This window comes from Nicotiana tomentosiformis, chromosome 5, assembly GCF_000390325.3.
Source record: "Nicotiana tomentosiformis chromosome 5, ASM39032v3, whole genome shotgun sequence".
Classification (NCBI taxonomy): domain Eukaryota; kingdom Viridiplantae; phylum Streptophyta; class Magnoliopsida; order Solanales; family Solanaceae; genus Nicotiana; species Nicotiana tomentosiformis.
Genome location: NC_090816.1, coordinates 65,126,456 through 65,148,690, shown reverse-complemented (window position 1 = coordinate 65,148,690; position 22,235 = coordinate 65,126,456). Strand labels below are relative to the sequence as shown.

General features: G+C 38.4%; 1 protein-coding gene and 1 non-coding gene across 2 annotated transcripts; one reads left to right on the top strand and one right to left on the bottom strand.

Moving 5' to 3' along the window:
- Window positions 1-18,101: 18,101 nt before the first annotated feature.
- LOC117280737 (small nucleolar RNA R71) lies at window positions 18,102-18,206 on the bottom strand. The gene has a single exon (XR_004511313.1). It is a non-coding gene; the product is annotated as a small nucleolar RNA R71 (small nucleolar RNA).
- A 640-nt stretch (window positions 18,207-18,846) lies between these two features.
- LOC104112886 (uncharacterized) lies at window positions 18,847-19,680 on the top strand. Its single transcript, XM_009622930.1, has 2 exons — window positions 18,847-19,116; window positions 19,249-19,680. The coding sequence occupies exons 1-2, from the start codon at window positions 18,847-18,849 to the stop codon at window positions 19,678-19,680; spliced, it is 702 nt and encodes a 233-aa protein (XP_009621225.1).
- The last annotated feature ends 2,555 nt before the right edge of the window (window positions 19,681-22,235 follow it).

Here is a 22,235-nt window from a genome sequence, read left to right as displayed (position 1 = left end):
ATAGCCCGTAGGCTTAGCCGAGTAAATGATTCGAACTCGAAGTAGGGTAGCCTGTAGGCTTAATGGTCGGGTGAGTGTTTCGAACTCGAGATAAAGGTAGCCAGTAGGTTTAATAGTCGAATGTTTGTTCCAAACTTGAAATATCGTAGCCCGTTGGCGTAATGGTCGAGTGAGTGCTTGCTCGAACTCGAAATAACAGTAGCCCGTAAGCTTAATATTCGAGTGAATGTTTCAAACTCGAGATAAAGGTAGCCAGTAGGCTTAGTCGAGTGAATGATTCGAACTCAAAGTAGTGTAGCATGTAGGCATAATAGTTGAGTGAGTGCTTGCTCGAACTCGGAATAACAGTAGCCCGTAGGCTTAATATTCGAGTGATCATTTCGAACTCGGAATAAAAGTAGCCCGTAGGCTTAATAGTTGAGTGAATCTTAATTTTGGTTGCATAATAAATCTCAAGTCATTGCACATGTGTTTATGTTTGGGCCAATCTATATGAGCATGGTTCATTTTGACCATTTGGCTCTTACAATTTTTCCTGTTGGAACCCTATTGTTGTGAGATGACTTTCTTGCATATGAACTCGATGTATTTGAGGGCCCTGATGCCCCTTCGAGGTCGGTTGGAAAGAGGCCTCAGATATTGTTTAAAGTGCAGCACGATCGATGGTTGCCTCATTAAAAACCTTGCCGAAAAACCCATTCGGGAGAAAACCGGTCTAAGGGAAAAAGAGTGCAACGCGTGCTTTTAAGCGAAAGATCTTCTTCAGCTCTTGTTCGGACTTCTGCATGGGTCAGTTAGATGAATATGGAAAGGTCGTACCTTAGCAGTAGTACCGTTTTAGATGTGATACATTCCAACTGCTTGATAGCTGTTTGCCGTTTATGATGCCGAGCCTGTATGATCCTTTTCCAACGTTCTCGAGCACCTGGTATGGTCCTTCCCAATTTGGTCCTAATTTTCCTTCGTTTGGATTCCGAGTATTGATGGTGACTTTTCTTAACACTAAGTCCCCGGGCTTGAAATGGCGAAGTTTAGTTCTTCGATTATAATACCTTTCGATTCGTTGCTTTTGGGCGGCCAATCGGACGGAGGGCAGCTTCTCGTCCTTCGTCCGATAATTCAAGGCTGGTGTTCATAGCCTCGTTATTTGATTCTTCCGTCATGAATCAAAATCTGGGACTAGGTTCACCGACTTCGACTGGTATCAATGCTTCGGAACCATATACTAAGGAGAATGGGGTCGCCCCCGTACTGGATTTTGACGTTGTTCGGTATGCCCAAAGGACTTCGGGCAGGATTTCTCTCCATTTTCCCTTCGCGTCGTTCAATCTCTTCTTCAGGTTTTGAAGAATAGTCTTGTTCGTTGATTCGGCCTGACCGTTCCCACTGGGGTGGTATGGTGTTGATAATATCCTTCTTATTTTGTGATCTTCGAAGAATTTTGTGATTTTGCTGCCAACGAATTGCTTCCCATTGTCGCATACTATTTCGGCGGGTATCCCGAATCGGCATATGATATGATCCCAAATAAAGTCTATAACTTCTTTCTCTCTTATTTTCTCGAACGCCTGCACTTCAACCCATTTAGAAAAATAGTCAGTCATAAATAAAATAAATTTGGCTTTACCTGGGGTCGATGGCAGAGGGCTCGACGATGTCCATTCCCCATTTCATGAATGGCCATGGGGATAGGACCGAGTGAAGTTGCTCTCCGGGTTGATGGATCATTGGCGCAAACCTTTGACATTTATCACATTTACGAACAAATTCTTTCGCATCTTTGCCCATATCGATCCAATAATACCCCGCTCTGATCACTTTTCGAACTAATGTGTCGGCACCGGAGTGATTGCCACAAGTGCCCTCGTGTACTTCCCGGAGGATGTAATTGGTATCTCCCGGACCCACGCATACCGCCATCGGTCCATCGAATGTTCTTCGATATAGTGTTCCGTCCGCAGCCAACGTAAATCGAGCAGCTTTAGTCCGTAGGGCCCTGGAATCTTTAGGGTCTGAAGGGAGCTTTCCGTTTCTTAAGTATTCAATATACTTGTTTCTCCAATCCCAGGTTAAGCTAGTAGAATTTATTTCGGCGTGCCCATCTTCGATTACCGATCTTGAAAGTTGAACGACAGTCCCCGAGCTCAAATCATCTACCTCGACCGACGATCCCAAATTTGCAAGAGCATCGGCCTCATTATTCCGTTCTCGTGGAACATGCCGTAGGGTCCATTGTTTGAAATGGTGTAAAGTGATAAGCAGTTTGTCCAAATACCTTTGCATCCTACCTTCTCGGACTTCGAAGGTTTTGTTTACTTGACTCACCACCAGCAAAGAGTCACAATGCGCCTCAATGACTTCTGCTCCCAAGTTTCTAGCTAGTTCGAGACCTGCAATCATGGCTTCATACTCGGCCTCGTTGTTAGTTAATCTGATAGTTTTAATAGCTTGCCTAATAATGTTACCCGTGGGGGTTTCAAAACTATGCCTAACCCGGACCCCTTTATATTCGAAGCACCGTCCGTAAAAAGGATCCATACCCCGGACGATATACCTGATTTCAAAAGGAGTTCCTTTTCAACTTTGGGTATGAGGGTTGGCGTGAAGTCGGCCACGAAGTCTGCTAAAATTTGAGACTTGATGGCCGTACGGGGTTGATATTCGATATCGTACCCACTGAGTTCGATGGCCCATTTGGCCAATCGGCCTGATAGTTCGGGCCTATGTAAAATATTACGGAGTGGGCAGGTGGTTAATACGCTTATGGGGTGACATTGAAAGTACGACCTTAACTTTCTAGATGCGCTTACCAGCGCAAGTGCCAATTTTTCTAAGTGCGGATACCTAGTTTCCGCTTCTCCTAAGGTCCGACTTACGTAATAAACGGGAAATTGCGTACCTTGATCTTCTCGAACTAGGATACTACTTACGGCGACTTCCGATACCGCCAAGTACAAGTATAGTTTTTCGTCGGTTTTTGGAGTGTGAAGCAGTGGTGGGCTCGATAGATATCGTTTCAATTCCTGTAACGCTTGTTGGCATTCCGGTGTCCAGGCGAAGTCGTTCTTCTTTTTGAGTAGGGAGAAAAATTTGTGACTTCGATCTGATGATCTTGAAATGAACCGGCCTAAGGCTGCAATTCTTCCCGTTAACCTTTGTACAGCTTTCACGCTGTCCACGATGGTGATGTCTTCGATGGCCTTGATTTTGTCGGGGTTGATCTCAATTCCCGATTTGACACCATGAAGCCGAGGAACTTGCCCGAACCGACCCCGAAAGCACATTTTTCGGGGTTGAGCTTCATGTTGTATTTTCTCAGAATCTCGAACGTTTCCTGCAAATGGGCCAAATGGTCCTCTGCGCGCAGGGACTTAACTAGCATGTCATCAATATAGACTTCCATTGTTTTACCTATTTGTTCTTCGAACATTCTGTTTACTAGGCGTTGATAAGTAGCTCCTGCATTTTTTAGCCCGAAGGGCATTACGTTATAACAATATGTTCCATATCGGGTCACAAATGAAGTCTTTTCCCGGTCGTCCGGGTTCATCTGAATTTGATTATACCCGGAATAGGCATCGAGAAAGGTGAGGATCTCGTGGCCGGCCGTGGCATCGATCATGCGATCGATGTTGGGCAGTGGAAAGGAATCTTTGGGGCATGCTTTGTTCAAATCCTTATAGTCCACACACATTCTAAGTTTGTTCCCTTTTTAGGTACTACAACCACATTGGCTAACCATTCGGGGTATTTTACCTCCCGAATGGACCCTATCTTGAGAAGTTTGGTTACCTCGTCCTTTATGAATGCGTGCTTTTCCTCGGACTAGGGCCTTCTTTTTTGCTTCACCGGTCTGAACCTAGGGTTCAAGCTTAGCTGGTGCGCCGTTATGTCCGGCGGGATCCCTGTTATATCTAGATGGGACCAGGCAAAACAGTCGATGTTATTGATAAGAAATTGAATGAGTTTCTTCCTGAGTTCGGGGCTCAAACCCGTTCCCAGGTATACCTTTCGTTCGGGCCAGTGTTCGATCAGTATGATTTGCTCCAGTTCCTCAATTGTTGATTTGGTGGCATCGAAATCATCGGGGGTTACGAAGGATCGAGGGATCCATCGATCATCATCATCTTCTTCAATGTTCTGCTTACCTGGCTGGGTCGAAGCCGATGTCTGTGATTGCTATTTGGCGCTCTGCTCTCCGATTGTGTCTCCTTCTGAACCTGATCCTTTTATCGGCGAAGACGAGGATATTGATTTTGCTTCTTCGACGGAGAACATTTCCTTTGCGGCCGGTTGTTCTCCGTACACTATTTTGACACCTCCCGATGTTGGGAATTTGAGGACCTGGTGTAGGGTCGAGGGTACGGCTCTCATGCTGTGGATCCACGGCCTTCCGAAAAGGGCGTTATATCTCATATCACCTTCGATCACGTGAAACTTTGTTTCCTGGATGGTTCCGGCCACGTTTATCGGTAGGGTAATCTCGCCTTTGGTGGTTTCACATGCCATATTGAATCCGTTTAGAACCAGAGTTGCGGGTACGACCTGATCTTGCAGGCCGAGCTGTTCTACGACCCTCGATCTGATGATATTGGCCGAGCTACCTGGATCAATTAACACACGCTTAATCTTAGTTTTATTCATGAGTACGGATATTACCAGTGCATCGTTATGGGGTTGGATGATTCCCTCTGTATCTTCATCACTGAAGGACAAAGTCCCTATGGGTGTATAATCTTGAGTTCGAGATCGCTTTTCCCTCACAATCGATGTTTTAGTGCGTTTAAGCATCGGTCCCTGAGGGGCATCGACGCCGCCGATGATCATGTGAATGACGTGTTGCGGTTCTTCTGGCTCGTTTTGCTTGCCGAATTCCTTGTTCCTAAAATGGTTCTTCGCCCTATCACTCAGAAATTCCCGAAGGTGTCCTTTGTTAAATAAGCGGGCCACTTCCTCTCTTAGTTGCCTGCAATCTTCCGTTCTGTGGCCATGGGTGCCATGATATTCGCACATTTGATTGGGATTCCTTTGGGCAGGATCAGTCTGCATGGGTCGAGGCCATCTGGTGTCTTTGATGCGTCCGATGGCCGATACGATGGCGGATGTACCAATGTTGAAGTTATACTCCGATAACCGAGGGACTTCTATAGGATCGACATATTTATCAAAGCTGCTCTTGCTCATAAGTCCTCGAGAATTTTGCCCCTGATCAGTCCTTCGGTTGTTCCGAACCGTATCACGTGCTGAACCGTTGTTCATCCGATCTGTGTCGTACGGTTGGTATCGGTCTCTGTTCGACCTTTGTTCTCTGTTGATTTCCCTCTGATTTTTAGTGGTTGTGTGGTTCTGACGTACGGGCCCATACGGAGCTCCCAATTGATCATCTTCGACCCTGATTTTTGATTGGTACCGGTTGTGTACATCTGCCCAAGTTATTGCTGGGTACTCGATCAAATTTTGTTTCAGCCGACGTGATGCTGTCGAACTTAGCCCGTTCAGTCCTTGGGTGAAAGCTTGTACGGCCCAATCGTCTGTGACCGGTGGCAAGTCCATACGTTCCATTTGAAATCGGGATACGAATTCCCTCAGCATTTCGTTACCCCTTTGTTTTACTTTGAAGAGGTCTGATTTCCTTGTTGCAACCTTTATGGCACCAGCATGTGCTTTTACGAACGAATCTGCTAACATGGCAAAAGAATCAATGGAATTTGGTGGTAAGTTGTGATACCAGATCATTGCTCCCTTTGCGAGGGTCTCTCCGAACTTTTTCAACAACACGGATTCGATCTCATCATCCTCCAAATCGTTGCCTTTGATGGCACATGTGTAGGAGGTGACGTGTTCGTTAGGATCGGTCGTACCGTTATATTTGGGAATTTCGGGCATACAAAATTTTTTGGGGATTGGTTTTGGGGCCGCGCTCGAGGGAAAAGGCTTTTGTATGAATTTTTTCGAATCGAGCCCTTTTATCATTGGCGGAGCCCCCGGGATTTGATCGACCCTAGCGTTATACGTTTCCACTTTTTTGTCGTTGGCTTCGACTCGTTTTGTGAGTTCCTCGAGCAATTTAGCAATTTCAGGAGCGGTCCCCGATTCCTGCTCGTTTGATTTCACTACGGCGGGCTCCGTTCTGGGGGTGACTTCTCGAAGAAGCGGATTGGAGTTCGGCCCGCTTTGCATATGAGTTCGGCTCTGCAACTGAGCTATCGCTGCTTGTTGGGCTTGTAACATTTAGAAAATCATACGCAAGCTGACCCCGATTTCTCCCGTGCTGTAGGTGTCTCGGGCTATGGGTCGAGCACCGCCCTGAACGCTTCTTTCCGGTTCAGAACGCTGATTCGCTTCTAGAGCTATTTGTGAATTGATATCCAATGGTACTTCGGCTCGAATTTCGGGTTCTTCGATTCGAGCCTCGTTGCCGTCGTCAGGTAGCCTTCCGGCCCCGGGCGCCAAGTTATTGGTTTTATCTTGAAGGCCGGCTTCGAGGTCGATAGGTAGAGCCATTGCTGATCTGAAGTTGTAAGCTGGAGTGTACTGTAGATTTATATCAAACAATCACTGTTACTCTTAGTCCCACGGTGGGCGCCAAACTGTTTACCCGAAAAATCGGATAACGTTAAATTTAGATATGGTTCTAAGGGTATGCAAATTCCTTTGATACAAAATGACAATACAGGTATTTTTGCTATAAAATGGGAATGATGGACGGGAAGACTGAAATGAGTTAGAAAAACAAGCATAATGAAATCTTAATATATCCTGGAAGACCTGTGTCTATTGCAGTCTATCCCCCTTTTTATAGTAGAGGGTCACTGCTTTATCTATAACAACATAATAAAATAATACATATAGTGGAAGACCCATGATGGTTTGTCTCTTCCTTGATTCTCGCCAAGATTCTCTCCCTCGGTGCGGTTGTAACGGTTCTTGTCTGCGAGCTTGGCACTGGCTCGAGCTCGGTGTTAGATCGAACCCCCAGTCTTGGTTCGAGCACGGTTCTGCCTTGGGACATCGATATTCGGGGCCTATGTCGATCAGTGTTGCCCCGTAATCCGATTCGGACACGGGCTCGATAATGATATCGAGTTTTGCCGTTGATTGATCTTATAGCTCGAAGCTCGACGTCTCTACTTCAGAATTCGTCCGAGCTTGTTATGTGCATACGCTTTGATTGAAATGTAATTGTCTCGACCGGTCTTTATGACTGAGAATTGGTTTTGACCGTACACACTATTATATAGGATTAAGGTGCAGATCTAGACGACATATTTTAGATCCTTATCAATTATTATTGATATCCATATTCCGAGATTATAAATTCTCAGTGATATCCATATTCCTAGCATCTCCGATAATGAAGCCAGTTTCATCGATCTTTTCTGTAGTTTTGAGTCATGCTCTCTATCAATTGTACCTTGTTATATCTTTATATACGATTGCTTTTTAGTAAATATTTAACTCTTATTTTTCAAATTTGATGTAATTTTTTCTTCGTTAGAATCTTTTTGCAAAATAATAAATTGCATGTTCACAGAAAATAGACATGCTAAACACTGATATTTCTCATGTAATATACATAATAAAGTTTATAATATAAATATAGTACTTATAAAAAAATATAAGAATATCATTCAACTTAGCTTGTAATTACGGACTTGAATTGATAGCTATGTGGAAACCACAAGAACATTTGTAACTACAAGAATCTTGAAGTCATTTATTATCACAAAATTGTCCGAACAATCTAAGAGTTAGAAAGTTTACCTCAAATTGTTTTCCTTTTTTTAGCTACAGTAAATTTGACCTCTTTATTAGGATATTAAATAATAGATCTCCTAGTTATTGTCTTTTTTTTAACCTACCAAAAATTTGACGTTGCACTCTTTGTTATTATTAAGGATACTAATTAAAGGAGTTTCTTACTTCTTCTCTTGTTAATTGTTTTTATGTTACGGCTAATGTTGGTCCAAAGAGGACTTTCTACATATTTAAGTAATCATTTTTAGTTGCTTTTAATTAATTTTAAAGTCCTACGAAATAGGATTTCATACATAAATGAAAAGAGGCCCTTTTTCGTACTTTTAGAGTATACGCAACTATGTGTCTATCCCACGTGAAATTATAATGTGTCATTTTAAAAGTATTTATTAAATTTGATGTTGAGTAACAGAGTATCGTAATTGTAGAAGTTAGGCTATTTATATCTAATTATCGTATTTATTAGAATATATATTTACATTTTGATACATGAATTTTATAGAACGGGCATTTGGTTAAAGGATAATGGATACTCTATTGTATACCCAAGAATCAATCATAATTTTTCACGTAAAGTGCTTTTCTATTTCTTTTTACTAAGATAATTAAATTATGCAAAGTTAATGGGAATTATACATTCGATAATAAATCTAGAATTAAGAATAAGAAAAATCGAAGAAGTTGCCAGTCGACTTTATCGACTTCCGTTATATTTTTTACTTTGTCTTTCTCTAATTTGTTTTACTAAGATAAAATTAATTGGTTATAGTTATGCGCCAGAGAGTAATTGAAATATACAATAAGTAATAACTACTTTTAGTGTATTCTGTGTTGCTTTTACAAATTATTATGTTAAATAATTCAAAAAAGAATATTTTTTGCACAAATACATAAGAAAGAATTTAATGCATGAAATTTTGTCTACGAATAAAAGACATTCAATGTCAAACAAATTGATAGTTTTGTTATTATCGTATCCTTGTTTGAGTTAGAAATTGATAAGTTAACAACTTTTTTTTGGTCTTAGTTTAATAACAAACTTAGAATATCAAAATAGGAATTTGAAAGTGCATGTCTTGATCGTGCATAATCATTTTAAATCGTAAATATTGACTACCATATTTGTAATTAGAAATATACTGCATTTGAATTTCTAAATATGAGAACTTTTTACCTGTTTCAAATAAGGAACAAAAATATTAACCATATTTTAGTTAAAATTAAAGTCCTAAGTATTTAGGTTATAATTAAATGACTATTCCTAAATATTAGAGAATTAATTAAATGATCATTCCTAAATATTAGGAGATTAATGTAAATGACTGTTTTGTCTAGTGTGAGCTCTATTTTTAAAGGGTAAAAAAGACAAACAAATTTTTCTAAATGCATTGAGGTAATCTAGGTATTTCTATCAATTAAATCACGGTAATTAATTTTTCATCACAAATTAGTGGTTATTATTTTTTCCAAAAATAATTACTATTTCAAAACCTAATGCCGTATTAAATATTTAGAATAGAAATAAACGAATTTAACCAAGCTTCTTAAAAAATACTTATGATTTAAATTTTAAAAACAACAAATAAATCATATGAAAAGAAAATAAAGAGGCAAAATTGGTCTTTATGATTAAACAATGACAAGGAACAAAAATATTACACAAAATCGTGAAGTTTCCTTGTTAGAAACCAACAAAAACTTTTCTCCTACTTTTTTGTATTATTTTATTGTCTTAATATTTTGTATCCTTATTAGGAGAAGATACACACTAACTTATATTAGAAAAAACTTCCTTGATTTATAACTCCTAAATATTAGGAAAGTTTTTAATTTTACAATTTTATCCAATGCAAAAAATATTTTTAAAGGGTAAAAAAAAGCGAACGGCATTTCACTAAGGTTCTTCGTGATTTAGAATCAATTTGGCTCTTTTATGGGGTTTCTTTTGCTTAAAACTAAAACCAAATTAAATTTGGTCAATTTTTAAAATACAAAACCAAAATCAAATTGTTGGCAAAAATTTGTTGGATTCAAATTGAATAAAATAATTTGAACTATATTTTAAATATATTAGTCCAAGTAAATATTATGGGCTAATATAATTGAATTAATTATATATATGAGTTAGATATATAAGTTCGAATTCATTGGGCTAGCCCGCTAACTTGGCTTATAAGTGAGAAGTCCACTTCATTAAGCCCAAGATATCATCTTCCTAGAGGCCAGTTTGGTTCCACGTGTCAAATGACATGGCATGTCAAGAAGAACCAATAGGATCATGCCATGAGTAAAAATGACAAGGCACGCTAAGTCAAATTAAAAGGCCAATAAAACATCGCCACATGTACAAGTGATATATTCTAGCCAATCAAATGCAGCATTGTCATTGCTTCAATCCTATTCATCAATGATTCAAGCCAACCAATCAAATTAAAGAACAAGAGGTTATCTTCATCACAAGTCTTTTCTCCCACAATTATAAATAGGGTCTTTGTAACTCAGAAAAGATACCAGAAAATATAATAGGAAGCAAGAGAGCGCTCGTGGATCAAACGCCGTAAATTTCGGTACAAGTTTCAAGTTTCAAGCAATCAAGTTCAAGTTCAAGAAATCAAACTCAAGATCAAGAAATCAAGTTGAAAGATCAAGAACGAAATCAAATATAAGGTGTTCAAGATGAAGATTACTTGTTCTTAACATAATTACCGTTCGTGGCGATAATCAAGGCGTTCGTGGTGATAGATCGAATTCAAATTTAGGTTCAAGCTCAAAGGCTATCACGACCCCAATTTACCCACCCGAGGATGTCGTGATGACACCTAGTCTCTAAGACTAGGTAAGCCTAATATGCATAGATAAATAGCGAAAATAATAATAAAACTTCAAATTTAAAATATCTAGCTATCATAATAAAACTCAACAATACCGCTGAAAATAATTCCCAAAATCTGGTGAGACTGAGTCATAAGCTCTACACAAATATACTGTAACATCCCTAATACTTAACTGTCTAAATAAAGAGTAAGCAGTAGAAAAACAAGGACAAAGGATTACTCAGAGGCCAGCGAACGCCGAGCAGGTATACTTTGAAGTCTCCGAACTGAATGCTCTACTCACTGGTGCCTAGCCTGGGTCGAGATACCTCGATCTGAACAAAAATATATAAAAGAGTAGTATAAGTACACCACAACGGTATTCAGTAAGTATCAAGCCTAACCTCGGTAGAGTAGTGACGAGGCCAGGTCAAGACACCTACTAGGATAAGAAAAGAAGCTAAGCAAGTATAATATAGTGTAATAATGAAAACGAGGAAAATGAGGCAATAAAGCAATACAACAAGATAAGCTACAACTGAATTTAAAGCAATAAAGGCAACCAGGAAGGAACACATAATAAGAATATCAAGAAAAAATACGGACAAATACAAGTAAGGTAAATGAGAGATAACAGCAAGAATCACAACCGAGGTACCGCCTCGTAATCTCATTTCACAATCACAATCACAATATTTCCTTATACCGCCGCGTGAGCCTTACGTTTAGATAGTTTTGAAAATATTTTTTCTGAAATAGCTACATGCACTTTAGCCTACCTTATGTCACTGCGTGACATCAAGTAATTCCCTTACTAGCAACACGCACATAAATCCTACTTTATGCCGCCGCATGCACATTAACCCTATATCACAATACAATAACATCTCGCACCACAAATGTCCATATGCCTCAACTTTGTCAAAAGAATCAACAATACCAATTTTTCCAGAACATTAGCATATGGCTCAACCACAATGTGCACAAGAATCTCAACAATAACGGAATAAAAATGAAAGGCTAAACATGAAAGATATCTCAACGACATAACAACTTTGCCTCAATGTGATACCGACTATTGCAACTTCAACACCAAAAATCAACAAGAAGATATTCCAAGAAATAATAACTTCAAGTAAGGTGACTCAACAATTAAATAGTTAACAAGGCAATAAGGAAACAATAACTACTAAGCATATAAGGGAACAAGTAAGAGATGGAGTAAGTGCTAACAATGTCAAATAAAGCGTGTAAGGATAGATTAACAGATGTAAGGGTAGATTAACAATGAAAGATACAATATGTTATGACAATTCAAATAAAGGCATGAAAAGAATCTAAATAGCCTAAACCGGTCAATTATCACATATAGTCAGTGTACCCACTCGTCACCTTGCGTACATAGATTTCACATAACAAAAATACCACGACAACTCCGATCCTAAGGGGTGTTTCCCTCCCCACAAAGTTAGGAAAGATACTTACCTCAAACAATCCAACTCAATCCGCTAGTAAGCCTTTTCCGCGAATACCTAACTCTGGACGGCTCGGATCTAGCTGAAATAATTTTATACCATAAATACAAACCATAGAAAACTATTCCGGATCATAAATTTGGAATCTTTAAAGAAAATCAAAATGTCAACTAAAAAAGTCAACCTCGGGCCCGCATCTCGAAACCCGACCAAACTTATAAAACCCGAACACCATTCAATAACGAGTCCAACTATATCAAAATTATTCAATTCCGACCTAAAATCAACCTTCAAATCCCTAATTTTCACTTTAGGAAGTTTTTCAAAAATCCCCAATTGTTTTCACTTTAATTCACTAAATAAATGATAAAACTAATATGGAATCATTATTAATTAATAAATCCGAGTAAAAAACACTTACCCAGATCCTAGACGTGAAAATCCCCTCCAAAATTGAGCTCTACGCGATCGCAGAAAAGCACTCGTGATCGCAGAAAAGCACTCGCGATCACGGAGAACAAACTCCACCAGCTCACAAAAGCCCTTAGGCGATCGCATGACTATAGATGTGAACGTGATGGCAAAACATCCCTAGTCTTCGCGATCGCGGACTTCTCCATGCGAACGCGATGAATAACTCGTGCCATCACACAACCCGTCCTTCTTCTATGCGAACGCGGTCCCTCACACGCGTTCGCGATGCACAATACCCAAACTTCCGCGAATGCAGCTAATCCTTCGCGAACGCAAAGAGCAAAAATTATCTGCCAGCAAAGACCCTACGCGATCATGACCTATATTTCGCGATTGCGAAGAAGGAAACCAGAAGCTCTGAAACCAGCAATTCCAACACATGAACACACGGTCCGAACTCAATCCAAAATACAACCGGGGCCCCTGGGACCCCGTCCGAACATACCATCAAGTCCTATAACACAATATGAACTCCCTTAAAGCCCCAAATCACATCAAACAACACCAAAATCACGAACCACACATCGATTCAAGCCTAATGAACTAATAAACTTTCAACATCTAAAACTAATACCGAATAATATCAAACCAACTCCGAATGATCTCAAATTTTACGCACAAGTCATACATGACACAACGAAACTATTCTATTTTCTGAAACCGAAATTCGGACTCGATATCAATAAAGTCAACTCTAGGTCAAACTTCTCAACCTTTCAAACCTTCAACTTTGCAACTTTTGTCAATTCAAGCCAAAACGACCTACAGACCTCCAAATCAATATTTGAACATACACCTAAGTCCAAAATCACCTTATGAAGCTATCAAAACTATCAAAACTTCATTCTGGAGTCATGTACACAAAAGTCAAACTCCGGTCAACTCTTTCAACTTAAGCTTACAACTTTGGGACTAAATGTTGCACCCTATTTTGCACGATTCAAAATAAGATTCAACTTGTGGTTTCTCTATTGATGATAAAAGAGATTCGCCACCTAATATTTAAGGGTATACTAGGGTACCTATTTAATTACTAAGGTCATTTCTTTATTAGTCTGCTAACCGGTGAGATTTTGGGTAAAGGTTCTTGTTCTTCTAAGGAGAAGGTGTTAGGCACCCCTTAAAATCTACCTGAGGTAGCTCCATAGGACTTAGACTAGGTTTAAGAGATTAGTTGTTTATACCCTGCTTAATTGGTGTTAGAGGTACGACATACTATATATCTATTTCAAAAACTTAATACTTGAAAAGAGGGTGTGTGGTTTTTAAAAGGATATGGGTCTAGAAAAGCTTCAAAGATAAATATATATATATATATATATATATATATATATATATATATATATATATATATATATATATATATATATATATATATATATATATATATATATAATTGAAAGAGTTTTGAGCTATTGTACATAATGTTTGTGTTTATAAAACATATGAGATGAGGTTAAGTTGCAAACACTTTGTATTTAAATGAATATGGCTATTTGTGTAACTCTAATAAGGGTATTGTAAAAGTTGGTCTAAGATATACCTTGGTTTTTAAACTTCATTTTACCTTGAAAAAATCATTGGAAGCCTTTTTAACTGGGCAGCGACAGTTGTTTAGAAAAACTCGATTTTTTATAAGGCCAACTTCGGATTCCATTTCTGATTTTTTTGAAAAAGAGAGACTGTCGTCCTTTGCTAACCTGTTTTGGTTTCAAAAGTCTTCATAGAAAATGTTAGTAAAAGCATAAGATATTAATAACATAAGTGATTAACGGATTGGAATTATCTACTACTATGTCTAATATTTTTTTTAATCCTAAGTTCTTTAAGGCTTGCCTAGATTATCCACATGATTAAAAAATATAGAGTAAAATATTCAATCAAATATGGTAAGTGTTATATACAGGTGTAAAATAATAATGAACATAAATAAAGCAGTAGAGAGGATGTAGTGACTCTGGTTTGGTCCTGAAAAGAGGCAGGCCCAGCGAATAGTAGAAGCGCACAACAATAGACTTCAGACTTCGAAATGCACCGGTACAGGACTTGGGCCTGAGCTCTTTGAGAACTCGGCAGACCCAATGGTAATACGTGTTCAAAAAGGAAATAAGATCATTAGATATACTATTCGATATACATAGTTATGCTTGAAATAAACTAACATGGGCCTAAGTCGAATTACATAGTTAATAAACAATTTAGAATATGAAAATTATACTAATGTGGTGCCACCTATGGCGAAGTGATTCACATTGAAAATATTTTGTTGTCATTAAACACTAAACCTAAAGGGAGTAATAAATGTCAATAGATTAGAAGCTAAGGGTAGACTTTCATTCAAGACCAAGTTACTCTTTGGATCCCTGATACTTCAAAGTTCCCAAGGGTCTTAAGACCCAAGGCAGTGCTTGTGCCAGGGAGAGTAACCCAACCAGGAACTAACCTCTACTCCCAAATAACCCTAACTACTCACACTCATTCTTCCCTGCAGGTTTAAGTGCCAATGAGGCACTTCAATGTAAATCCTATATCATAGTGATACCATACCACAAAGTATATATACATTTCCCATAATAGTTAATATAGAACACTATAAGATGATAAGACAACTAATTGTCCTACTGTAACCACAATCTAACAAAAGTACATGATTCACTATGAATGATATATTAGGCATGCTCAAAAGGAATCAGCTTGAAACACACATAGAGAAAAATGCATTATCAGATTACTGATAGGGAACCAAACACCTGAGATCACCTGTTTTAGGAGTAAAGTAAATGCTTCTGTAAAGTCCATGGGTACAAATGCATTTCTCCTTAACAACCTTCAATTAGATTAATCAAATATTGGTATTAACTTAGGTCTTGTCTTCTAGCATACACACAGGTTAGCAGTTTCAATGGGAACTCCTAAAGAATGTTAACATAGAGGTAAGTTAACAACTTCAGTTGAACTTCTAAGGAGTATTGGGGGGGGGGTGCAGATTAGCAACTACAATTATAGCTTAAGAAGGGTATTAACAGAATTACAGATTAATAATTACAATTGAGACTTCCTAAAGAGTGTTAGTAGAGATACATGTTAACAACTTCAATTAGAGACACATATTAATGACTTCAAGTAGATTCTCGAAAGAGTATTAACAGAGATACAAACCAGCCACCACAGTTAGAACTTCTAAATATATTAACAGAGATAGAAATTAACAACCACAATTAGAACTTCTAGAAGATATTAACAGAGATAAAAACTAACAACTACAATTAGAACTTCTAAAAGGTATTAACAAGGATAGGAAATTAACAACTGCAATTAGAACTTCTAGAATATATTAACAGAGATACAAACTAATAACTACAATCAGAACTTGCAAAAGATATTAACAGGGTCACAGATTCACAACCTATATTAGAACTTCTAAAGAGTATTAACAGAATCTCAGACTAAAAACCTTATTTTACTCTAAAGACCATGGCATGATTACTTCTTTCTAAGTGATTTTATCTTTACACTAATATCTATGGAGAACAAAACATGCTGTCATACTCAAATAGTAGCAACATGAGGTTCACTTAAAGTTCAAAAGATAAGTCTGGTTCATTCATGTGAGCTTAGTGAAGCTTTTAAAGACAACATAGGCATGTATATGATTAGGAGAGAAAAGCAGAAGTATTTGAAGAACAAATAGTGCAGAATATCCAAGGGAACACCAACATGGTACATGATATTTAGCTTAAAATATATATATTTATATGTATATCGCCTCATGTTTTACTTTTGTTTCATGGATTTAGGATATAAAATGTGTTGATTTATATTAATTTGAGGTGTTTTTATGTGTAGGGATGATCCGGGAGCAATTGGGGGCGAAAGGTGCGAGATTAGAGCCAAAATGGACGAAAAAGCAAAAAAGGGAATTTCCAGCGCCTAGGGCTACCTGTGGCGCCAGAGACAGTGTGCTCCAATTAACAATGCCAGGGACAGTACCTAGCACTGGGCTGGGCGCTGGTGGCGTGAATCCTGTCTAATTTTGCCCGAAACAAAGTTATTTCGGCCCTAGACCTACCCAACACGTATGAAAGCAAGACTAAGCTTATTTTTAGAGGGGGAGACGCCACTTTGAAGGGAGAATACACACGAGAAATATCCGGGAGCGAAGAGATCTCAGTTTTCTTCATCTTTTCTTAGTATTTTCAATTATCCAACACTTATGAAATTGTTTGTTATTATCATGAGTGGCTAAAACCCATAGTTTTGGGGTTGTGATTTAGCCATGAATATTGTTGTTTAACGTTGACTTAACCTTGATTATAATTCACAAATATATGATTATTTCTTCAATTCTGTGATTAATTGCTTAATTGTTTGGCCAACAGTTAGGTTCTATTTACTATTTATGCTATGCTTGGGAAAGCCATGTTTAGATTAGAGAAGAATTAAAGAGAGCATGATCTTAACTCTTAGGGGGCGGATGATTTGTGGTTAGGATAGAAATATACCTAGTCAGCGTACTTAATTTAATATCGTAATCTTAATGCGTTCTTGATAAATTGATTCCATAGGAATCTAGGCGTTAATCTATTTTGAATAGGCGAGTAGTACTTCGGGAGAAGGCTATGAGAGCAATTATCGATTAATTAGCAACCATGAGTGAATTGTATGAAAGGGAGAGTTAACTAGAACACAATAGTATTGGTAAATCGATCACAACTCTGGAATATTTGTCTCTAATGAATACACAACAACCATTTTACTGCTTAATAATTTAGTTACTATTTAGAAGTATAGTTTAATATAATTATATTCTTGAACTCGAATTTGGCTTGACTGAATAACAATCTTTGTGAATCTAGTGGGTAGTTGATATAAGTCTATGTGGGTTCGACACTCGACTTATAATTTTATTACTTGTACGACCATGTATACTTGCGTATGCGTTTGGGAGCAACAAGTTTTGGCGCTGTTGCCGGGGACTTGAATATTGACTACTTTCTAGTTTTTGCTTTCTTTGTTTATTTCGTCAAGTCTAGCGTTACTTGATTGTTGCTCTGATCTCAGGAACTTTGATTGAATGCGCAGGGTCAGAAGCTAGGACCGACTTCAAGGCTTTGACCCCGAACCTGAGAGAACATTTTATAGGAGGTTGAGGGAAGCAAGAGATACGAATAATATTCAGGCACTTGTTCAATTTCCTATGAATATGGCAGAGGAACATATGGCTGTTCAGGAGGTGGCAATGCCCAGCATTGCTAATGTCACCTCCAACATAGTGAAGCCCAGAATCACTGAGCACTTTGAGCTGAAACAGAGTATGATCCAGCTACTTCATGCGAATGGGCAGTTTATGGGTCTTCCACATGAGGATCCACAACAGCATATCCTGAACTTCTTGGAGATTAGTGATACTTATATCACTAACGGGGTCACTCCAGACTATGTGAGGCTCACACTTTTTCCATTCTCTCTATTGGGCAAAGCAAAGCGATGGCTGAAGGCACAACCAGCTAATTCTGTTACATCATGGAATGATTTGGCAAGGAAATTTCTGGCAAGGTTCTTCCCTTCAGGCAAAACTGCAAAGATCAGAAGTGAGATAGTTGCCTTCAAATAGAAAGTAGGAGAGTCTTTATACTCAGCTTAGGAAAGGTTCAAGGGGTTACTTAGAGACTGTCCTCATCACAATCAGACAAACGAAGTGTTAGCTCACACTTTCATAGAAGGGCTACATCCTGAAACATAAATTGTGGTAGATGCTGTAGCTGGAGGTCAAGTGTTGGAGAAAAGCTTTGATGAGATATATGCATTATTGAACAAATTCTACAAAAGCAATCCGGATTGGCAAGGAGAGATGGGCAGACACACAACACAAAAATCTGCAGAGGTTCTCGAGTTAGATGTCGTCTCGACATCATCAGCGCAGATTTCCACATTGACCAACCAAGTCAATCAGATGACTTGGTTATTAACAAGTAACAAGCCCAGCTAGTGCAACAAGTTCAAATATTTTGTGAAATCTGTAGAGAAGGTTACATGTGCAATCTATGCCCAGCAAATCCAGAGTTTGTATATTTTGTGGGTAATGCAAATCGAGGCCAGAAAAATCAGTATGGGGACACTTACAATCCCAATTGAAGGAACCACCAAACTTCTCTTGGGGTGGAAACCAAGGTTCTCAGAATCAATACCAACCACAAGCACCTCAACAACAATATAGACCACCTCAGGCTGAACAATATGCAAACTCAACGAGTCACCTTGAGGAGATGATGACGAGATTAATGGCTGACCAGCAGGCCTAAACAACAGAGATGATAAATAAATTAATGGCTGACCAGCAGGCCCAAGCAGCAACGATGAGAAATTTGGAGCGACAAATGGGACAACTTGCTAGTGCCCAAAATAATTGGCCAGCTGGGGCTCTTCCTAGTGATACTGAGCCTAATCCTAATGCTCAAGTCAATGCGGTTACCTTGAGAAATGGAAGATTATTAGAAGAAGTTCCAAAGAAAAAGAAGTATATAGATCGTCTTGAAGGAGAATTAGTTCCCAAGCCAGTTGAGAAGAATAAGAAAGAGAACAAAGGGTCAGAGCTAGTAATTGTTACAAGGCAACCACCTCCTTTTTCACAAATACCGCAGAAGAAAAAAGAGGATGCTAAGTACAAGAAATTCTTAGATATTTTAAACTAAGTGCGTGTGAATTTACCTTTGGTGGAAATTTTGCAGGAAATGCCTAAGTATGCAAGGTATCTCAGAGATATTGTGGAAAATAAACGAAGACATACAGAGTTCGAAATAGTTGCACTTACTGAAGAGTGCAGTGCCAGAGTTCAGAGTAAACTTCCTTCTAAGTTGAAGGATCCTGGGAGTTTCACAATTCCTTTCTCTCTTGGAAAACAAGAAGTTGGTAGAGCCCTGTGTGATTTAGGGGCTAGTATAAATTTGATTCCATCCTCTTTGTTCAAGCAACTCGGATTGGGGGTTCTTAGACCTACTACAATCACTTTACAGTTAGCAGATAGGTCACTAGTTATGCCAGAAGGAATTATTGAGGATGTGTTAGTTCGAGTGGAAAAATTTATTCTTCCTGCTGATTTTATTGTTCTTGATTATGAGGCAGATGAGGAAGTGCCCATTTTTTGGGGCGACCATTCTTAGCTACTGGTGGAGCGATTATTGATGTGAGGGAAGGGAAGTTGAAGATGAGAGTTGACGATGAGAAAATCACATTTAATGTGTACAAGGCACTTAAGCTTCCTAAGCATTATGAGGACTTGTGCATGATTACTGTGGTTGAATTGAAGGGGATAGAGCAGAGTCCTTATGTGAATTGTAGTGATCCAGATGGGACAACTGAGTTAGAGGAGGTGCTGTTGCAAGCTGAGTGTCTAAATATGATTGAGAAAAGAGCGAGAGATGAAAGAGGAGACCTTCCGAGAGTGTGCAAAAAGGCTAGACTTCATGGGAGAAAGAAGAAGAGAAAGTGCCTAACCTGAGCAGAGTAGTAGAGTCGTGCCACGACTGTAAATAAGGCGCTTGTAGGGAGGCAACCCAGCTTGTATATATTTTATTTATTTATTATTTTTTTTAGTGTCAAGTTTTGTGTTGTTTTTATTTTGCAGAGTAGAGGAAGTCTGAATACTCAAAGTTGAAGCTGATGAGCATGTTTGAGCTTAAGTGTGGAGTCGTCCCGACTCTAAAGATTGAGGATCATGTCCGATCTAGGCCTGAGAGGGTGTCAGGGAGTATTTCTCACTCTTGTTTTAATAATTTTCTCTGTGATCATGCATCGAGGACTATGCATAATATAAGTATGGGGTGGAGAAACTACTTTCTGAAGTGTAATTGTATCAAACTATTTTTTTTATTAATTTTTCTTTTAGAACTCGTAGTATACATAGTATAGGTTCTCAAAATAAATAAAGAAACAAAAATTGAAAAAACAAAATCAGAAAAAGCTCGGACTTATCCCGATGATGGATCTTTTGGATAATTTTCTTGAGGGATAAAGTCCGATTAAAAATATCAAAAAGATTTTTTTTTAATGTTTTTTTAAGATAGCTAGGTAGTATCCCTTGGTTTTTCTTTGGGCGCCGATTCTTTTTCAAGGGTGTAGCTCGAACCGGGTACTTTAATTATTTTTTTTAGGAGTAGTATAGGAAGAAACTGAGTTGCTCAGAGCTACCTAGTGACATGGTTGATGCTGGCACATTAGGATATGACATATATTCTATCGTCCCGTGTATTTGGTTTGAATTGTGATGTCTAAGTAAAGTAAATAGCTTATTTTATGATGCTTTAGCTCAGTGTTTGACTTGTACGCCATTTAGTGCAATATTGCTTAAATTTCTCAATTATGTGTGCTTGCTTGACTTGAGAGTTGAATAGAACCATCTTGATTAAGTCATGTGCAATGTGTGTGTGAGGATTTGTGATCTTCTGTGCTATCCTGTGTAGTCTAGAACTTGCCCCGTGGGTTAATCGAAGCGAAATTGTAAGTTGTGCTAATCTAGGAGATAACGTAGGTGTTTTCTTGCTTGATCATAGATGTGCTTGTCACATAAAATTAAAATTTTCCGTTGCTATCCCCTTTGAGCCTATAGACCTTTTCTTTGGCACCCATATTACAAGCCGTACCCCTATTTTATTCTTAATTTGAGATTTTTGAACCTTTACCTCCTAAGGCACTTACTCACTAAAATAGTGTAAGGTGAGAGATTGGGGAGTAGCTTTTGAATGGAACTATGGGAGGGCCCTTTGGTGCACAAAAATTGAAATCAAAAGTCACTAGCCGATGAACCTTAATGTATGGAGTGTGAAGGAAAAAAAAAGAGAGAGAGAAAGAAAAAGAAAAATTGCAAAAAAGAAAAAAAAAAGAAAAAAATGATAGTCAAAATATGTAGAAAAAATACACACCTCCAATCCTTATTAATTTGTGCTAGTGGGTGTATAGAAGTGCTTAATGAAAGTAAGGGCTATGTTGCATGTGGTTTGTGGCAAGTGAATTGGTTGAGAAGAATATGTGTTTGAATTATGAGTGTAGTGGATTAAAGTGCTTAGGAGGGTTAGTCACTATTTCTAAATGTATCATACCCGTCCCTTAGCCTACATTACAACCTTAAAGTCCTAATTGATCCTAAATTTGGCTAGCTTAAATTAGTAGAGATATACACTACTGGCAAGCTTATGGTACGACCACAGGATGCATATGAATTCTTTGTGAGAGTGACTGAATTTTGTTCAATTGTGTGATGTCCTTAATCTATACTCAAAAGCATATTTGAATGTGTGGACTAGTCTATATTCACTCTTTTATTTGTTGGTGAGTGCACATGATCTCACGAATAATTGGTAATATTATAAACTTTCTTGTTGGGCGAGTACGTGAGTTGAGGGTGCTTAGTGGTTACAAATCAGCTTTTGAGGTTGGGTGGTGACAAATAGGTTGTTGGAATTGATTGAATTGAAATATTATACTTGGGCATGCTTAAACGGGAAGAATGTGAAATTTTGTATCTTCATGCTTGTGTGTCGGTATTGATCATAGTCAAGGGTAGAGTGTATGGTTAAAAGTTGAATTGCTCCTCTATAGTTCAGACTTGTACGTAGTTGGGGGGGTTATTTGATAGTCCCATTGCTCGAGGACGAGCAAGAGTCTAAGTGTGGGGTGTTGATATTTAGCTTAAAGTATATATATTTATATGTATATCGCC

Bases quoted from the DNA above. Each gene is read 5' to 3' on its own strand.
- LOC104112886 (XM_009622930.1), top strand. From the start codon at position 18,847: ATGGCTGACCAGCAGGCCCAAGCAGCAACGATGAGAAATTTGGAGCGA. The intron at 19,117-19,248 runs GTAATTGTTACA...GAAATTTTGCAG, and splicing joins AGAACAAAGGGTCAGAGCTA to GAAATGCCTAAGTATGCAAG.